General features: G+C 36.7%; 1 protein-coding gene across 3 annotated transcripts in view; it reads right to left on the bottom strand.

Annotated features, from left to right (window-relative positions):
• LOC145672979 (F-box/WD repeat-containing protein 9-like) overlaps positions 1-20485 on the bottom strand; it is a 64556-nt gene that overhangs the window by 16860 nt on the left and 27211 nt on the right. For all 3 annotated transcript variants that reach the window (XM_081742260.1, XM_081742262.1, XM_081742261.1), the window contains 4 exons: positions 17173-17420; positions 14352-14595; positions 11291-11407; positions 9621-9779 (listed from right to left, as the gene is read on the bottom strand). In XM_081742260.1, the coding sequence (XP_081598386.1) occupies positions 9621-9779; positions 11291-11407; positions 14352-14595; positions 17173-17420 (768 nt within the window). The remainder of the gene's footprint in view (positions 1-9620; positions 9780-11290; positions 11408-14351; positions 14596-17172; positions 17421-20485) is intronic.

Here is a 20485-nt window from a genome sequence, read left to right as displayed (position 1 = left end):
TGCACGAGAATACAACTGACAAAATACCACGTTTGAAGGAACTAAGTCTGTTTTGTTGAAAAGATCGGATTTGTGTAATGGTTTTGTATTTGTATACTTATTCTTAATTTGCACCTTTGAGACATCTAGTTATAGATAAACGTTTATCTTTGTAATTTACAGAGAAAATTTTACCATAAAAGTAGTTTTTGTTACCCCTAAAGTTTTGCGGTTTGAGTCGAATTTTGCCCAGAAAACACTGGAATGTTAGCCATGATATTTAAGCCCCTAAATAAAGCTGCTCCAAGGATTGCAACTTCGCCTATAAAATAACATTTTTGAACCTACTAAGAATCTGTTTTGTCCTATCTACCTAAGTAATGATTTTGTATTTGTACACGTACCCTTAATCTGCACCGTAGAGGCATCTAATTATAAATAAATGTAGTCTATAACGTTTAACTGCCGTTTTCTAAGAAACTATTATCATAGAAATGATATAATTTTCCCCTAAATGCAAATTTAGTTGCCCTTTGACCAGAAAACAATGAAATTTTAGCCATAATATATTAAATCTCTAAAGTAGAGATAAGTTTAACACAAAGGATTACAACTATGCTTATAAAACAACATTTTTGAGCGTACTGAGAGTCTGTTTTGTCCAAAAGATGAAATTTTGTAATTATTTTGTATTAGTATAGGCATTCTTAATCTGTACCGTAAAGACATCAAGTTTGAGAAATATGCATAACGTTTCATGAGTTAAGAAAAACACTTTTGATCAAAGAATATAATTAATTCATATTTTAAAGCAGGCAGTATTAAGCAAAATGGAAATAAAAGCTCTGATTACTCTTTGTTGTAAATCATGTATAAAATGCGAGAGTGCCTAAACACTTTTCTATCCGTAACTCATGTGGCAACATCGCATGTGTCACAATGTGCTCTGCCATCTAGTGAGAAAGTTTTGCCCTAAAGATGACTAGCGATCCAGCTTAAAGAATCTATTTTAGGACCTAAATAATCAGCAAAAGGATCGTATTTTCAAAAAGTCCTCTTCGTCGATAATTTTATAGAATTAAAATGAAATTGATTATTAAATGAATGTAAGATTGTTGTTGAAACAAAATGAATTTAATATATATATATATATGTATTAAATTTTATATATGTGAGGGCTATTCGGAAAGTAAGGTAACCACATATGTAAGATATGTAACGGTCCAGGATTCTTTCTTCAATTGTAATCAATTTAAGAAGTTCTCGTCGGGAGCCATATATACAACGATATTGTATATCTGACATCTGTGAATTACTTTCATTTCTAATTGTAGCTATTTTGGACAATGGTGCTTAAAAGTGCACAATATGTTATGAAGAAGAAGAAGAAGAAATGTAGAACATATGTCGAAATAGATTGATGTTCATGTAATGGTAGTGGCTGTAACTAGAGATAGTTATTTGTTTCGTGTTGCTATGGCAACAAAAAGAATATTCATGAAATTTTGAAAATAAAAGGTTAGTTGGCTATGCATTTGATGTGCCTAATATTCAAGGTATGCAGATATTAGAATTTGAAATTACATATAAAAATTAAAAGTGCTGAGTCGTGTTGACTTATCTAGAGATTCGAATTGTGGGCAATATATGTACAAAAGGAATCATAAATAACGTTACAGGAAATAGGTACTACAAGAACAAGATCAGATACTGAACTTTTTTTTTAAGAAAACCGAAACCGGTTTCGGTAAATAAAAAATAAACGGATTTTTGGAGAAAACTGAAATGTCTGTTTTCCTAAAAACAGGTTTCCGGTTTTCATAAAAACCGATTTTGATCATCTTAAGTAAACATAGATTGCTCTGGTTTCAGAGTCTTAATCAATATAGTGCACGATGCTAGCAAATTATCTATGTCTACAGTCCGCAGCAAAAAACCTTCAACATGAGCATTTAAATTTATTGTGAAACGACGAAGACTTTTGCTCCAAAATAAGTGTGCAGGGGAGGACGCCGAGGTTTCTCCTGGCGTGATTCGTGCCACTTATATGTTATGTTGATTCCCAGGGCTGTTAGGCGTAGTTTCACAATAAACTTACATGCTCATGTTGCAGGTTTTTTGCTGCGGACTGTACAGAGCATACCGTACATATGTTCGTGATCGGAATTAAAAAAGGTATGAACATTTCTGATGAAACTCTTATGACGACATATTGTCTAATTTATATGATCGTTAGACGTATGACGCTAGCACTGAATCTGTGGATTGTGAGTGTACTATTAGTGGGCAACAATAGCAGCAGGATAAGATGTTGCAACGATACCGATAAAGTAATCAACAGTAAAGGAATCACAGAACACATAAACTTGTTATTCGTAGCAAAAATGTGCTATATCTGTAATACAATTTAGGAAGAGCGGTTTATCAAAGGGTGTGTAAAATTGTGTAATTATGATAAACGTCAAACTTGCCAATCCATACATGTTTCATACTCATCTCTATGCTTCCTGACAGATATAACTGTGATACATTTCAAAGACTAATATGTGTTCTTTTTACTAAAGAAGACTGATTAAATCTTTGAAATATATCGCAGATGATTATGACATGAAATGAAATCTTTCAGTTTTACGTCCCACGATTATGCCGTCTAGGCTAAAGGAGACGATGATGATGAGAAATGAATGCAATGAAGAAAGTGGGAGGAAACGGGAGAACACCCAGAAAACCCACGAAAACAGTGTTTGCCCACCATAAAGCCCACTTAACCCGAGCTGGGATCAAACCAGGGATCTCACGTACCAGAGGTGAGCACTGTACCACTGAGCCACCATGATCGCCGCAGATGATTATTTACAAATATCTGTCCGCATGGAGCATGTAGGTAAGTGTTAAAAATAAAACAAATAGGTGTTCCGCTCTTTAAATAATTACCAAACCTTAATCCATTCTCGGCTATAGGCTCAAAAAAGCGGGTAACCCAGTCCATCGAATATTTACCAAATTCATTTACAAATGAGACATTATAGAAACACAGTAAATAGATTCCTATTTCGTCTATTAGCGATCTTGTGTTATGGTCAAGGCGCATATTCTAATCTCCATGGCATAAGACACAGAACAACTGAACATGAGTTTACAAGGACGCCAAATACTATTAAAATACGCAAATTATATGATTTGGAAATATGATATCTAGAATTAATAATTAGTCCAGGAAATCTAGAGCAATTTTACCCTCAACCTGGGCAAAATTGCAACCTTTAGTTTTACACCTGTATTTTGTTTAGGTACCCCACCTGATGAAAATATCCAAAATCCGACAAAATCGGACCACGGGAACACCTCCAAAAACGGGTTTCAAAATGGCGGACCATGGTTTTTCGAAAAAATCCTAGACCTTTACGTTGGCGGCTCTAGTAGTCCTCTTAATTGACACAAAGACATGAAATACCTCGTTAAAACGCTCATAGACAACAAATTCCAACGAAGTGACTTTTGTACCCATCATGCCCAACCCCTAGAAAAAGAAGAAGAAAGTTGATTTTTTTTTTGTTTTTTCTCTTCTAAATTGATATTTCTTGGACCCTTGCAACACTGTACGTCCTCATACGCCTTCAGAAAAATTCCCACGCGTAGACCAGATATTGGTAACAATAACATTAAAAAATGAAGGACATAGGTTCAACAGTAAGGGAGATAAAAGTTCGGAACCGCGGACCAAGGAGGGTCACTCTGTATATTTTTTACAGTGGTCTAACTTATGTTTCTTAGATCTAGCATCCTCTCTAATTGTCACAGACATGGAGCATACCGCATTGGAAAGCTTATGGAACCCCCTTGCCAACGACGTATCGTTTGTGCCCCCTGTGCCCAACCTGCAGAAAAAGAAGAAGAAGAAACCTTGAAAAAATTGGGAAAATCTACACTTTTACCTTTCTTGGGCTCTGGCAACCTTAAAAATCGTTGTGTAAAAGATCCTGACGATAACCTCATCACACTTCAAGAAAAGGGAGCTGAAGGAGTGAACATTGCCAGTAAGGCTCGCGGTAGTAACATTCTCGTCGCTGCAGGTATGGTGGTTCATGTCTCTTGTCGCAAACGTTACGTTGATAAGAAAGATATTGCGATTGCCCTAAAAAGAAAAACGTCATCGCCGATTCAAAAACGAGTTACTCGCTCGTCGGATGGGTCCTTCAACAGCAACAGTGACTGCCTGTTTTGCGGAACGCCTGTCTTATTTGATGACCGTCACGTGTTGAAATCAGAAAATGTGCGAGTGAAAACACAAGCATTGCCACACAGCATTTTAAAGTGTTGCAATGAACGAAACGATAAAAACGATAACTGGTCACAAACTGTCCGAGGTCGAATTGAGTACTTCTCATCTGATCTTCATGCAGCAGATTGTGTCTATCACAGATCATGTAGTATCAACTTTCGAACAGGTTAAGCAATTCCTCAACAATACTGCACCGATAATCAGTCAGCGTCAAAAAAGTTCCGGGCTGGCCGACCTACAAATCATGAGAGAATCCGTGCATTTCAGCGCATCTGTAGTTATTTGGAAGATCACGATGATGAGCAACTAACTGTTGGAGAACTTGTTACAAAAATGGGCACATTTCTTGAAGGGACTGATCACATTGCATATGACAGACGGCACATGAAGCGTCAACTAATGGAGTACTTCGGTGACAAAATTATAATTTCTAGTGACAGTGGAAAACACGACTTTATTACACTTCGAGAAACTGCCAATCACATTCTACGGGCATATCGTGATTTGCCACGAGAGTATGATGAAGAAAAGGAAAAACATAGAATCATAGAAACCGCAGCTCGACTCATCAAAAGCGACATAAAATCCAAACTACAATCTGGAAGTGATACATATCCTTCACCCAGCGAGTTGACCATTCAGGAATCCCTTCAGTACATTCCACCTAGCCTTAAACTATTCTGTGCCACACTTTTGGCCGGAAAGGACAATGAAACCAAAATAGCATCGATTGGCCAGTGTTTGATGCAAGCAGCCAGACCAAGAGCTATATTAGCTCCTCTGCAGTTAGGTGTTGCTGTGCAGCTGCACCACCACTATCGATCGAAACACCTGATTGACACGCTACATCACCTGGGATTTTGCTCTTCATACGCGGAAGTGCAGCGGTTTGAACGCTGTGCTGCAAGTACATTTGGTAATCGTGTGACCGAAATGTCAGCAGACCAGACTCTCCTCTTTGCAGCGGATAATGTAGACCATAATCTCCAAACGCTGAGTGGTTTAGGCACATTCCATGGTATGGGAATGTTGGCGGCCATTACTCCATCCACTACTACCAGTCTAACCATTCTTCGGAAGCCTGTCTCTGATGCTGATGTGAAGTCCCTTGCCAGTGTTCCCATTCATGCATACACTGAAGCCAGGGCTATTCTTGAAAAGGTCAACTGTGAACTGGTATCAGCACCATCACCGAACGAAAGCTCCCTGGACATTTTGTAAAAACTTTCCTGGCACTTTCCGTCACGCACTCCAAACTGGTCAGGAATGATGCAGGCCATTCACGCAGATCCATCTCTTCATCATCCACGGAAATCCACTGTTCTCTGCTTACCGATTATTGACCTCCCTCCATCTGATATGTCATGCATCTATTCCACTTTAGTGTACCTGAATAATCTTGCGAGAAAATATAAAGTCACACCAATCATCACCTTAGACCAACCACTGTTTTGGGAAGCTTCACGTATCCTGCATGACAGAGCACATAACACCAGTATTAAGGACACGGTTCTCCTGTTGGGCTCATTTCATACTCTGATGAACCTGCTAGGAGCAATTGGTTCCCTGATGGATGGTTCAGGCTTACGTGAAATCTTGCATGAGATTTATGGAGAAAATTCGGTTGTACATATGTTAAATGGCAAGTCCGTAGCAAGAGCCTTCCGTGCGCACATGATAGTTGACCTCGCATTAAGTGCATTGCTTGTGGAGAATGTTTTTCTGGAGACCAATAACGGAATACACAGAACTATCAACGATGCTTACTCTCTCTACCAGAGTCTGATGTCGGGTGAGATTAATGTAACTGGAGCTAGTTCTTCACCTCTTCTTCAAGAAGCCCAGAAAAAAATAGAAGAACGAAAGTCAGAACTTATTAACACATCAAAAACAAGTCAGTTGTGGCTTGCATACAAGCGCATGTTGACTACAGCAAGGAAACTTGTGGCAGCAGAACGAACAGGAAGCTGGGAGGATCACCTTGATGCTATAGCAGAGTGCATTCCCATATTCGCTGCAGCAGGACACTTCAATTATTTGAAGTCGACATGCTTGTGCCTGCAAACAATGTTAACGCTGCCATCGGTTAATCCAACAGTTCACGAAAGCTTTCAAAATGGGTTCGGAGTTATTAGAAGAAGCAACCGTTATTGGGCTGGGTTGTCTTCTGATCTAGTCATAGAGCAGGTTCTGATGAGATCGCTAAAATCCACTGGGGGTCTAACATATGGGAGTGGAATGTCGGAGATGCAACGATCTTTGTGGGTGCTCTCAATGCCAGCATGCTCCGAGTATAATCTGGCAATGCAAACTCTTACTCACACAGCATATGTCACTAGCGAACAACATAAAGAAGCCGAAACGTCAAGAATGTCACGTGATATCAGTGACACACGTCGCATTCTTGCACGACTGCAGCCCATCTCACCATTTGACGGAGACAAATCGTTGAGAAACATTGTCACTGGTGTCATAGCGGATTCCTCGGTCAACGTCCATAATTTATTTTCAGTTGGGGAAGAGCTTGCGAAGAAACTATCTGGCAAAGACCTGTTCACTGTGAAGTGGAAGCGTGCTGATAAAGTCAAAACTCTAGCATCCCAGAGTAGTGTTAAAATCAGCAACAATATCTCCGTCGATTCGAATCTTTTGTTTCAAAGACTGTTAGTTGTCGCTAATGCAGGCACCACATCTTTAGAGGAGACCTTAGCTCATGAATTATGTGCCTACCCACCAGCTTTATTTGAGTCACCCAGCATGATGCGTAAGGCAGACAAAGCCCCACTGGCCCATGTGATACTAGAGTTCAGCAAGCAGCAGACCGCACTGGCCCATGTGATACTAGAGTTCAGCAAGCAGCAGACCGCACAGTTTGAGGAAACGGAGGCAGACAATATTCTGTATGTCTATATTCTGTATGTCTGTGACGGAGGATCTTTGTTACATAGACTACAATGGTGTAAAGGCAGTTCGTACGACAATATCGCCGCATCATTTGCTGAGTATATAGTTCGTAAATAGGGCACATCAACCATCGTGTTTGATGGGCATGGATCACCATCAACGAAAGATTTCACACACCGCCGTCGAGCTGGATCCTGTGCTGGTCCAACAGTGCATTTTATGCCATCGATGGAATTCGTGGGCAAAAAGGACAGCTTCTTGTCCAACAAAAGTAATAAGGAGCAAATGATCGACCTCATAACAGTCCACCTAGAGAAAGTAGGTTGCACAGTGCTTCACGCTGACGGAGATGCTGATGTTCTGATAGCCACAATAGCAGCCACAGCTTCCAAAACCTATCACACTTTTGTGATTGGAGAAGACACAGACGTACTACTTTTACTCCTATATTACTCACAACCGACTCCATTCCGCCTCGTCTACCGCAGTGACATAAATACAAGAAAAAACGTTAAGCCCGATTATGACATACACCTAATTCGTGAAAGTCTCAGTCGCAGCTTGTGTGAACATCTCCTCTTTTTGCATGCCTTTACTGGTTGCGATAGCACATCACGAGTGTATGGGCTTGGAAAGCAGAAGGCATTTATAAAAATGCAGAAAGACTCTATCTAGACTTCGAGAAATAGCTTTTGTATTTTGTTTTCCTGGCCAGTCAGCAAGCGCAATAATCGATGCCGGGCATAAAGCAATGGTTCTATTGTTTGGGGGTGATGATCACATCGACCTCACTCGTCTTAGACATCGCACGTTCAGTGCAAAAGTCACAACAGCCAAATGTTTCGTAGCTCCAGAAAGACTGCCACCAACTGCGTCTTCCACCAAATTCCACTCTCTTCGCACCTACCACCAGGTCCAGGTGTGGAAGTCGAAACCTGCAAACGCTACAGAATGGGGTTGGCAAGAAAGGAATGGTGAGCTCCACCCAATCTTATGTGATCTACCACCAGCTCCAGAGAATTTCCTCACCATTGTTCATTGCAACTGTGTTACCGGGTGTGCAACAACGCATTGTACTTACAGAAAGCATGGCCTTCCATGTGCTATTGCTTGTGGTGTCTGCCAAGAAACTGAATGTTTTAAAACTGTTTAAATGAATATAGTGAGGACAGTGTTAGCTAGGCGATGACGATGTAGATGTGTAATTAGCCTCCAAAAGTCTTTCGTCTTCCCATTTTTTTGCTTTCGAATATTTTTGCTTTATATATAGGTGTTATGTTTCTATAAAACGAATTGTCTTGTACATTGTATTATGGTATGACCTTCTATTTGCTATTTCTTGTGGTGCGTGCCAAGAAACTGAATGTTTTAACTGTTTAAATGAATATGGTGAGGACAGTGTTAACTTAGGGAATGACGATGTAGATGTGTAATTTTCCTCCCAAAGTCTTTCGTTATTCCCATTCTTTTGCTTAAGAATATTTTTGTTTTATGTACAGTACTTATATTAAAGCGACCTTTGATTTAAAGAAAGAAACAAGATTTTTTCAAGCGTACAACGATTATCAGGGTTGCCAGAGCCCAAGAAAGGTAAAAGTGTAGATTTTCCCAATTTTTTCAAGGTTTCTTCTTCTTCTTTTTCTGCAGGTTGGGCACAGGGGGCACAAACGATACGTCGTTGGCAAGGGGGTTCCATAAGCTTTCCAATGCGGTATGCTCCATGTCTGTGACAATTAGAGAGGATGCTAGATCTAAGAAACATAAGTTAGACCACTGTAAAAAATATACAGAGTGACCCTCCTTGGTCCGCGGTTCCGAACTTTTATCTCCCTTACTGTTGAACCTACGTCCTTCATTTTTTAATGTTATTGTTACCAATATCTGGTCTACGCGTGGGAATTTTTCTGAAGGCGTATGAGGACGTACAGTGTTGCAAGGGTCCAAGAAATATCAATTTAGAAGAGAAAAAACAAAAAAAAAATCAACTTTCTTCTTCTTTTTCTAGGGGTTGGGCATGATGGGTACAAAAGTCACTTCGTTGGAATTTGTTGTCTATGAGCGTTTTAACGAGGTATTTCATGTCTTTGTGTCAATTAAGAGGACTACTAGAGCCGCCAACGTAAAGGTCTAGGATTTTTTCGAAAAACCATGGTCCGCCATTTTGAAACCCGTTTTTGGAGGTGTTCCCGTGGTCCGATTTTGTCGGATTTTGGATATTTTCATCAGGTGGGGTACCTAAACAAAATACAGGTGTAAAACTAAAGGTTGCAATTTTGCCCAGGTCAAACCGTATTTTGACTCGACTAAATGAATTTCCACAAAGTTAGCTGTGGCATAAATGGTATTCCTTAATGTTTTCTGGTATTTAGCTCTTTTTACCACAATTGTTTGCAAATAGGTACATATTTACACTAAATTCTGTATTAGGAGCATAGATGATATTAAGAATACTTACACCTGTTACTTCTCCTCCCTTTGATCTTAAAACTGTAATTGGCTTTGGACTTCCTGTGGGAGTCAATATTCTTATCGTTCCGTCTGTTGAACCTGTAACAATACTACCATAATTATGCTGAACCCCGGTTAATCGACCAGTGTGTCCAACATCGTATGTCTGAAAAAGTAATAATAATTATTATTATTTTCTATTTATTGATGAAAGTGACACCACAGCCAAATACTTGAATTGGTCACATAAAGGAAAAAAATATATGCATAAACAAGTTATGAAAAATATCTATATATTAAAATGCTAGGTTTAAATAGCAATCTCAGACTGGCAAGTCTCTGTAGATGGATGAACAGTTTAGCCAATAGTAACGCAGCTTCAGGCGATGCTTGAAAAAAAAAAAAAAAAAAAAAAAACGCATAATTTGAAGTACTGAAGATTACATTTTCGACTGAAAATGCTCTGAGTATGAGACTATGTACAAGGCGACAAGTTTGCGCGGAAGTTGCCACTTGTACACACGGGAAAGGAAGTATTTGACAGTTGACAAATTTTCTTTTGCCAATAACTCGCGAACAAATGAATTAATTTGGATATTTTTGTTGCTATCCTTTTGCCAAAGTCGGTACTCTACTAGGTTAATTTGTTGTTGAATTACTAGGATAAGAAATTGTGTCAACTGAAGAATACTTTCTTTCGTGACTGTACACCAAACTTTTGCGTAACCATAAGTTTTCACTCACGTCTGATATTCTAAACTGTACAACATAGGTTTTAAATTATTGTATCTTTTTCTTCTTCATTGTAAGCAACGTCGAAGTGTGTATTATAGAGAACGGAGTAATATTAAATTTGTGTTAATTATAATTTATCTTAATTTGATTTCTAAATATATTGTAAGAATCCCCACCTTTCAGTGCAAGCACATGTTATTCAAGCAACGCGTGCTATTATTTACAAGCATTAGTACAACAGACGATACACACAAAACTAGGAAGACATGAAGACAGCACGACGGGAGCCGAAAGAGGAACGAGCCACCCAGAAATGGCATATGAGAACGGAAGTATCAGCTGACCATTGATCACTTAACCTATACCTGCTTCTGAGGTTGCCCTGTACGAAGGAGTACTACCTTGCCTACAATCCCTGAAGGTTGCCATGAGCTAAGTGGATTCCTAACCACAACCCGAACCTCTGAAGGCTACCATGAGCTAAGGGGTACCGTATCCTTACCAAAAAGTACCGTATCCTAAAGTCGCTGCAAGACGTTCTGGAGGCTACTATTAGCTAAAGGGGTTCCCGTATAAAATATTTCTTTCATTCACCTCACAGGTCAAAAGGAAGATATTCACTTTGCAGATACAAAGACTATTTTTGTAATATTTTCATAAAATAAATTAGAATCCCGGGCTGTCATTGTCTCTACCCACATAAACATTACAATATACATTTAACCATTTAAAATTTGCATTTGTATGCGAATGTTACCATTACTTAGTATTTTTCCATTGGTGTTTGAATAGGGGTCCGCTCCTTAGAATCCGTTTATCATATAACTAGAAAAGTTTGGCCTCCACAAGGGATTTTTCTGCAATCTTTTTTGCCTTGAAGGATTTCTATAAAGGTACTAACCTTCCTTGTTTCTATATTAATATTTACAATAATTATCTTACCTCAACCACGCCAATATTGTTGTATGGATCAACTAAATGCAGCTGTCCCTTTCCATCTCCTACATATAACACTCGATTTTTGTACGACAAACACAATGGGTAAGTATCATCACCCACCTGAAAATGAAATCAGTTTACGTAAATCAACATTATATTTCAAGAAGTAGGTGTATGAAGAGTTTATATCAGAGAACGAACACAGCCGTCAAAACATTAATATTCCAATATTGGTCACTGAATGTACAGAACACACTTGTATTTCAATAAATAGAAAAGAAAAAGTAAAAAAGTACTTCTTGAAAATTAAATTAATTTTCAGCTTTTGATGTGTAGCAAAAAAGAATTACAGTTTTAAAACAAGTCAATGTTAGTTTTTGGAATACGGATAGTAAATATGAAAAAAAAAAAATCGAGTAATGTATGTAGTGCAAAATAGATGACAAATAAAATAAAACAACAAACAATACATTTTAGGGAGCTCTTTCTCGTACGTTATCGAACCTTCGGTTCGCAGTTTGAGAGCCATTATCTTCAGAATAGATCTGGCTTTCGAATGACATCATGAACACGTATCACAAACCGTAAGTTCGAGAGAAACTAGCAAAATTTCCCCTCCCCCACATGCTTTTACGATTAGGTAACCCAGCCCTCCGTTCAGGCACCAGCACAAAAGATACCTCATAAAATATTATATACCTTATGCTATATATTGATCCAACTTCATTGAAATACGGTCTCTACGAAGATTAAAACCTCTTTTGAAACTACAGTGCGACATTTTGAAAAATAAAATAAACAAATAAAATATTTTTCTAGCAAGCTCATACTCGTACCCAAATTATCGTATATTTATGATTTGTAAATGAAATTTTTATGTTTTACGTCCTACGTTTATGCTGGCTAGGTTAAAGGAAACGGTGATGATGAGAAATAAATGAAATGGTGGAATGAAGAAAGTGAGAGGAAACTGGAGAACTCCGAGGAAGCCCATGTACATGGTGTTTGTCCACCATAAAAATGAAATGAAATGAAATTTTTGAGTTTTACGTCCTATGGTTATGCCGGTTAGGCTAAAGGAGACGGTGGTGATGAGAGATGAATGAAATGGTGGTGTGAAGAAAGTGGGAGGAAACGGGAGAACCCCGAGAAAACCCACGCACACGGTGTCCACCATAAAGTACACGGTGCGAGCTGGGATCGAACCAGGGACCCCACGTACCAGAGATGAACGCCCTACCACTGAACCACCGCGGCCCCCGAGATCACTGTTTGTATATCACTGTTTTTATAATGAAGCAGACTTTCGAATGGCATACGACTGAGACACGATCCATAAATTCGGGAGAAATTCTGGTAATTTTCTTGAAAAAGTTCTTGTTCTTACATATGGATGCCCACGACAAGGCACCGCGAAAAATACTAAGTGCCCTGGGATATATATTTGCCAAAAACCATTGAAGTATGGTTAGTAGGTATGAGCATATTGAAGTTTCTCGAACCAAGAATAACAATTTCTGCGATTATGACTTTGAGATAGGGAGGGAGATACAAAGTGTATGTGTATGCATGTTTACATATGTACACAGTCCCACGTACCACTTATGAGTTCAAAGATGTCAGAAATAGCACTTACAATATAATAAGTGTCATTAATCATCTTTAATAATATTGACCACCACTTGATACATTGATTTTAAGCGGGTTAATTCACGCAAGAACAGCAATGCTATCAAGTATGTGCGAAAAAAATGATTACTTACAGTAACAACGTCTATACCAATTGCTGTTAGGGACCACAATATTAAATGACTGCATGCTTTTTACTGTATATATAAATCCTAGGTTGATGGAATATGCATTAAAATTTACCTGTATTTATTTTTGAAACCTGAGCTTACATAACCTGAACTTGGTGGCAAACGCCATATAAGTATTTAAGATTAATATAAATGCAAGGGGCAAACACCATATAAGTATTTATGATTAATATAAATGCAAGGGGCAAACACCATATAAGTATTTAAGATTAATATAAATGCAAGGGGCAAACACCATATAAGTATTTAAGATTAATATAAATGCAAGGGGCAAACACCATATAAGTATTTATGATTAATATAAATGCAAGGGGCAAACACCATATAAGTATTTATGATTAATATAAATGCAAGGGGCAAACACCATATAAGTATTTATGATTAATATAAATGCAAGGGGCAAACACCATATAAGTATTTAAGATTAATATAAATGCAAGGGGCAAACACCATATAAGTATTTAAGATTAATATAAATGCAAGGGGCAAACACCATATAAGTATTTATGATTAATATAAATGCAAGGGGCAAACACCATATAAGTATTTATGATTAATATAAATGCAAGGGGCAAACACCATATAAGTATTTAAGATTAATATAAATGCAAGGGGCAAACACCATATAAGTATTTAAGATTAATATAAATGCAAGGGGCAAACACCATATAAGTATTTAAGATTAATATAAATGCAAGGGGCAAACACCATATAAGTATTTAAGATTAATATAAATGCAAGGGGCAAACGCCATATAAGTATTTAAGATTAATATAAATGCAAGGGGCAAACACCATATAAGTATTTAAGATTAATATAAATGCAAGGGGCAAACACCATATAAGTATTTAAGATTAATATAAATGCAAGGGGCAAACACCATATAAGTATTTAAGATTAATATAAATGCAAGGGGCAAACACCATATAAGTATTTAAGATTAATATAAATGCAAGGGGCAAACACCATATAAGTATTTAAGATTAATATAAATGCAAGGGGCAAACACCATATAAGTATTTAAGATTAATATAAATGCAAGGGGCAAACACCATATAAGTATTTAAGATTAATATAAATGCAAGGGGCAAACACCATATAAGTATTTAAGATTAATATAAATGCAAGGGGCAAACACCATATAAGTATTTAAGATTAATATAAATGCAAGGGGCAAACACCATATAAGTATTTAAGATTAATATAAATGCAAATAATGAATGAATAAAGAGTAAACCACTTACTTTGAGGTCTTTTTTCAGTATCCGTCCAGCACGTCGATCCCACACTGCTAATGTCTGATCTTCACTTGCGGAAAATATCAAATTATCACAGAGAGCAACACTAAGAACTGCTTGACGATGTGCTATATACGAATGCATCGGAGAATTGGAAGCTCGTGGATCAAACATTACCACTTTACGAGTGTACACGCCGGATACTACCAAATCCTTGGCACATACAACTGATAATACTGCGGCACCACACCTGTTACGGACAAGAAGTGTACACAATTCATTAGGTTCAACTATCAGCAATACATTATAAGCAAAAGATGAATTAGAAACTAACTCTATGGATTAAGAGACACAATAAATTATATATGTCAATGAAATATAAATGGAACTCAGAGCTACTGAGCTGAAAAAGCGTTGTTAAATTGGATCAAAAGCACATTACAACGATATGTTGTATATTTTTACTTGTAACAATTATTATTTTACTTGAATTTTGGGTTATAATGTATTTTAATTATATACTAGGCAGATTCTGCTAAAAGAAAAAGAAAAAGAAACAATATGGTTATGATGTTACTATATAAAAAAGATTATTATTATTATTATTTGTAATCTAATCACGATGTCGTCATGACAACAGGAAAATAATTATTATGTGAGTAGACATGGGGGTACGTGCACATTGTTATGTGAGGAAATCTAAAACATCTCGAATCCGTTTGAACAGACCGTAAAGGCACATAAAAATGACATAGGGGTACGTGCACATTGTTGTGTGAGGAAACTTAGAACTGCTCGCATCCGTTTGAACAGAACGTAAGGGCACACAAAAATGACATGGAGGTACGTGCATATTGGTATGTGAGCATGGGCGCCGACTACGTGGCTGCTCCGGGGCTCCAGCACCCACAAGAGCTTTAGTCTGGACCCAGGTTTAAACCTGTTTCTTTTGCGTTTAAGTCAGTCGTGTTACCGACTGAGGTAGGGCAGCCCGAAGTTATCCTTATAGTACTTTATATATAGTATACAAAATATAGTGTATATATATATATATATATATATATATATCAACTAGTCAAATATCGAGACTTCCCTGAAAACGTATAACACGTCCCGCCATAGATGTGCACCCACATAAACTTTGGAAAGTCGGCGCCGTTGTATGTGATGAAATCTAGAACATATCGAATCCGTTTGAACAGAACGTAAATACATACACACAAATATGACATGGAAGTACGTGCACATTGTTATGTGAGAAAATCTAGAACATATCGAATCCGTTTGAACAGAACGTAAATACACACAAATATGACATGGAAGTACGTGCACATTGTTATGTGAGGAAATCTAGAACATATCGAATCCGTTTGAACAGAACGTAAATACACACAAATATGACATGGAAGTACGTGCACATTGTTATGTAAGGAAATCTAGAACAGCTCGAAATTCGTTTCTTGTATTGTTGGTACGGTAAGAGCCCTTGGGAACAACGTTGCTTTTTCATTTAACATAGGATGTGTTACCAGTGAGGAGCCCGACTTTCCTCTGTTTCAATTTCTTGTATTTTTTTCATAACAGAACTGGCTTATGGCCCGAATTTTTTTATATATTCTGTATAAAGATTATCATTGGGACTGTTGTCTTTTTTTTTTACAACCAGTGTTGTCTCGCGCAACGTAGTCGCTAACGCTCTCGCCTTGGGTGCGAGCGGTCCCAGGTTCGATTTCCGATGTGCGATACTCGGTCGAAAAAGTGTACAGGGTGTCTTACTAAAATTCCAAAATGAAATTGCGTGACTTTCTTTAACAAATCATAACATGTCATAACACTCTCAAGAGCAAATTTGGGCGCGAATTAGGCCGAATTTTCATCCATGCGATAGAAGCGTGGTTTGCTTGCGATTTGATAGTGTCTAAAGTCGACCATAGACATTTCTGGTGATGAATTTTGACGTTTTATAGAACAATCTGTATTTACATTTATACAGATTAATAATAATAATAATAATAATAATAATAATAATAATAATAATAATAATAATAATAATAATAATAATAATAATAAAGCTAAATTTCTTGACTTTCATGACCGTTTTCTGATTTCGAGACTTTTTCGTGACTTTCGTGACCGATCGACACCCTGGTGTAAAAGCTTTTTTAGCCCAGCCATATTAAGTGAGGTTTTCCTCATTCACACCAGACACATGCTGGGATGGCACCTGATATCTCAGTCTGTTTCCTTCCTTCCCTATTTGTTTCTTCCTCCCCAATTCCCCGGGCAGTGTAATCGCCGAGGGACGTCATCTCCATACGTGACGGGCTAACATGACCATAGATGCCGAAAGTTCAGAAATCAAATTCCTAATCCTAGTGACGGCCTAACATGGCCATAGATGCCGAAAGCCCAGAAATCTAATCCTAATCCTAGTGACGGGCTAACATGACCATAGATGTCGAAAGTCCAGAAATCTAATTCCTAATCCTAATCCTAGTGACGGGCTAACATGGCCATAGATGCCGAAAGTTCAGAAATCTAATTCCTAATCCTAATTCTAGTGATGAGTTAACATGACTATAGACGCCGAAAACCCAGGAATCTAATTCCTAATCTTAATCCTAGTGACGGGCTAACATGGTCATAGATGCCGAAAATCCAGAGATCTACTTCTAATCTTTCTATTACTAATACCTTAAACAACGTTGTATAACATTCAAGAGAGCGTGACGCACAGACTTAACATATTTGTCTCTTACAAAATAGAATTAGCTGGGACTCTTAGTTCTACGGCAAAAACCTGACTAAAAGTGAAATAAAAACTTACGAAAACATTGCATCCTCTTCGAGTGTGCTATTTCCTATTTTCCACTTCTTAATCATCATATCCCACCCTGCCGAATAGAGATCATCGTCACAAGACGCAAACCCCCATATCCAACCCTGGTGAGCGTTTACTATATTTTTCGTATTATGAATGGTGTTGCAATGAGGTTTAGATTCATCGAACACCTGAGAGAGGTCCCAAAGAATAATACTTCTGTCCCGTGACCCAGACACACACAACGTTGAATTCTAGAAACGAAAGAAAGAAAGAAAAAAAAGTTACCCTGTAGATTATTGTATTAGGAGTTAATTCCGTAACAGCGTAATAAATAGCTTAGTTTCATTTGTGAAATTACTAACTTAAACTAAGATGATTTAATACTGAGACCAAAGGATCAATAGAACCTATTGTTTGGGATTCTGAATTCATCTATATGACTATGAAAAAGTAGATTCTTTACTTCATTTCTTATATAACAGACTTAAATTACTTTATATTTTATTGATGAACTTAGGCTAGCCTACTCGTACAAAACAAAATCACATGAGTTTGCGTACAAAACAAAATCACGTACAAGCCATTTCTCCATATTGTTAATTAGGGTTGTTACTTTTTTTAAATTTAGTTTGAGATGTAGCATTAATTATAGTAGATTATTTTGAGTACTTTCTGATTTTGTTTTATTAACACAAGGTACACTCATGTCCAAAATTATTGTCGCATGTCTATAAATATGTTATAGTAGGAATATAATGTCATAACGAATTTGCCCGGTATTTCTTATAATGTTAGTATGTGTATAATCGACAAAGACATGTAAGTGGCAAATATCATGACAAAAGAGCAGTAAATAAGAACAATAAAACGAAAATGAAACTTTTTTGTCCAGTTAGCAACATTTTGTTTTACTCATTCTAATGTTCGTATTTATATGAAGTTCTTTTCCTATGAAATTTACCACAAATATACATTTCTCGACTACATACATAGTATCAGTATTAAAAGTACCCTGCAAAATCATTATCAAATTATATTCTTACAAGAAGACAGTTATAGATGTGCGACAATCATTTTGGACATGAGTGTACATTTATATGAATAATGTTGTTAATGCTGATGTTAATGCACCTATAATGTGTTTTAGGTATTGTTAGGGAATTTTTATTACTGATTGTTAACGGTTAATTAGAACTGAGAATGTAAATGATAAATATAATTTAAAGATGTAAGCAATTTGTATTTTGAGTTATAGATACGCGTATTTTTGTGCTGTTTCTGTAATGATATTTTAATTATGTGAGTTTAACTGAGTGACTATTTTTCAGTAATAAAAGGAAAGGATAACAGGTCTATACCAGATGTTGTTGATGAATTTTGTTAAAACTTGTATGTTCACCAGATGAGTGAAGTTGCCAATATCGCATAAATGCCAGTTTGGACGAATACTTGGTTGATTACTGAAGTATTATGATGAATGTACTATTTAAGTATTTAAGAGACTCATACGAGAGCTAGGTGTTATTATTATTATTATTATTATTATTATTATTATTATTATTATTATTATTATTATTATTATTATTATTATTATTTTTAACAATATTCTTTGAGCATTTTACGAGTGACTTGATGTGATGATGTTTATTTGAAGAATACACTTTTTTGTATACTTTCCGTATTTGTTACGTTTTGATGTTTTGATTAACTTCATTGGAGTATTCATACAACTGAAAGGCGATTACGCTGCAACTCATGGTTACTAAAATTTAGGCAGAAATTACTACACGTGTGTATGAGATTTCTTTAAAGAAATTATCGTTAACCAATATCTCTTACTGAACGAGCATCTTGTTAACATTCAGCATTTACATAACTTACGTAACGTTGTTTGACGAAATGTGTATATGTTTATAATAACATTACAATTTCAAAACGCATACGTTATCATAATATTTTACAGGCATCTTTTTACATTAACTACATTTACAGTCTAAGTGTTGTAAAACAGCAAACTCAAAACAAACAGAAACTTCAAAATTAAAATATACAATAATTTAAAATACTAATACGCTTATTCAAGTCTCCCTTTATCTGTGATGAACGCTGGAGCTGTTGCTAATCGCAGAGAAGCTGAAAAGCAAAGAAAATACAACAACCTTCTCGAAAGTTTTGTTTTTACTCCAATTGCTATTGAAACCAGTGGTGCTTGGGGTGCAAAAAGTCTTGAATTTATTAGGGAGACAGAAAGACGCATTTCTTGCGTTTCCAGTGAAGTTTGTTCCATATCTTTTCAATATACAGCGCATATCTGTTTCTATCTAACGTGGTGACGTCTCGTCGGTCCTTGGCACTTTACGACCTGGAAAGGAACTGGATGAGGTGCTTTTACTCTAACAAGAATAGTCTTATATATATTAGTACCTGGACAATAGTTTTTCTTTTGACGTTATAATTATATATTTAAATTGTAATTTATATGAATGCAAACTCAGTGTAGTTATGCCACTTCTCTGTTAAATAGAAATTAAAAAATTGAATATGTTGTAAGGATATTGTTAAATTAAGAATAATGAAATATTCTATTTTCGGCATACATTGAATGGATGCTATTCCTTTAATATATGCATTTTAATAAAACTGACATGATAAAATCCTATTTTAAATACTAATAATGAATTGAACTCCTTAACAATATATACAGGGTTTTCAGGAACGCCACTAATACACTTTGGCAACTGATTCCTCAGAAGAAAACACGAGAAAAAAAATCACAGACCATGGTGGGTGTACAAATGCGTCATTTCGGAGTTGTAGTCTGCCGAAAACTGGAAGGAACGTAAAAATAAAAGATCATAAATCGTGAAAAAAATGTAGTCAAGGTCGGGTAAAAGAACATAGTAATCGTTTTCAGTCTAGATGGCATTAATGTGACCACCATATGTGTAATCCGTACAAGTTTTCAGTTCCTAATTTATTATTTTTCGTTTGTAGAAGTGCTCACTTACTTTCTTCTATGCTTCGTGGCTAACACTGTTGTCAGTCCTGTTGCACATTAACTGAACCTAGGCTCAAAATAATCACTATGATTTTTAATTCGACCTTAACTCGATATTCCGTTTTCGAGTTATGACCCTTCACCATATCGTCCCTCCAAACTTTCCACGAGTTATAACTACGAAATAATGCACTTCTGCAGACACGTTGGCTATGTATATTTCTTTTAATGTTTTCTTATGGAGAATCATTTTTCAAGGTTTGTTGGTGTTGTTTCCAAATACCATATACTATATACACACCAGGCTGTAAACAGTTA

Source organism: Thermobia domestica, chromosome 16 (assembly GCF_964235325.1).
Source record: "Thermobia domestica chromosome 16, izTheDome1.hap1.1, whole genome shotgun sequence".
NCBI classification, from domain to species: Eukaryota; Metazoa; Arthropoda; class Insecta; order Zygentoma; family Lepismatidae; genus Thermobia; species Thermobia domestica.
This window is presented reverse-complemented; position numbering and strand designations above follow the sequence as displayed.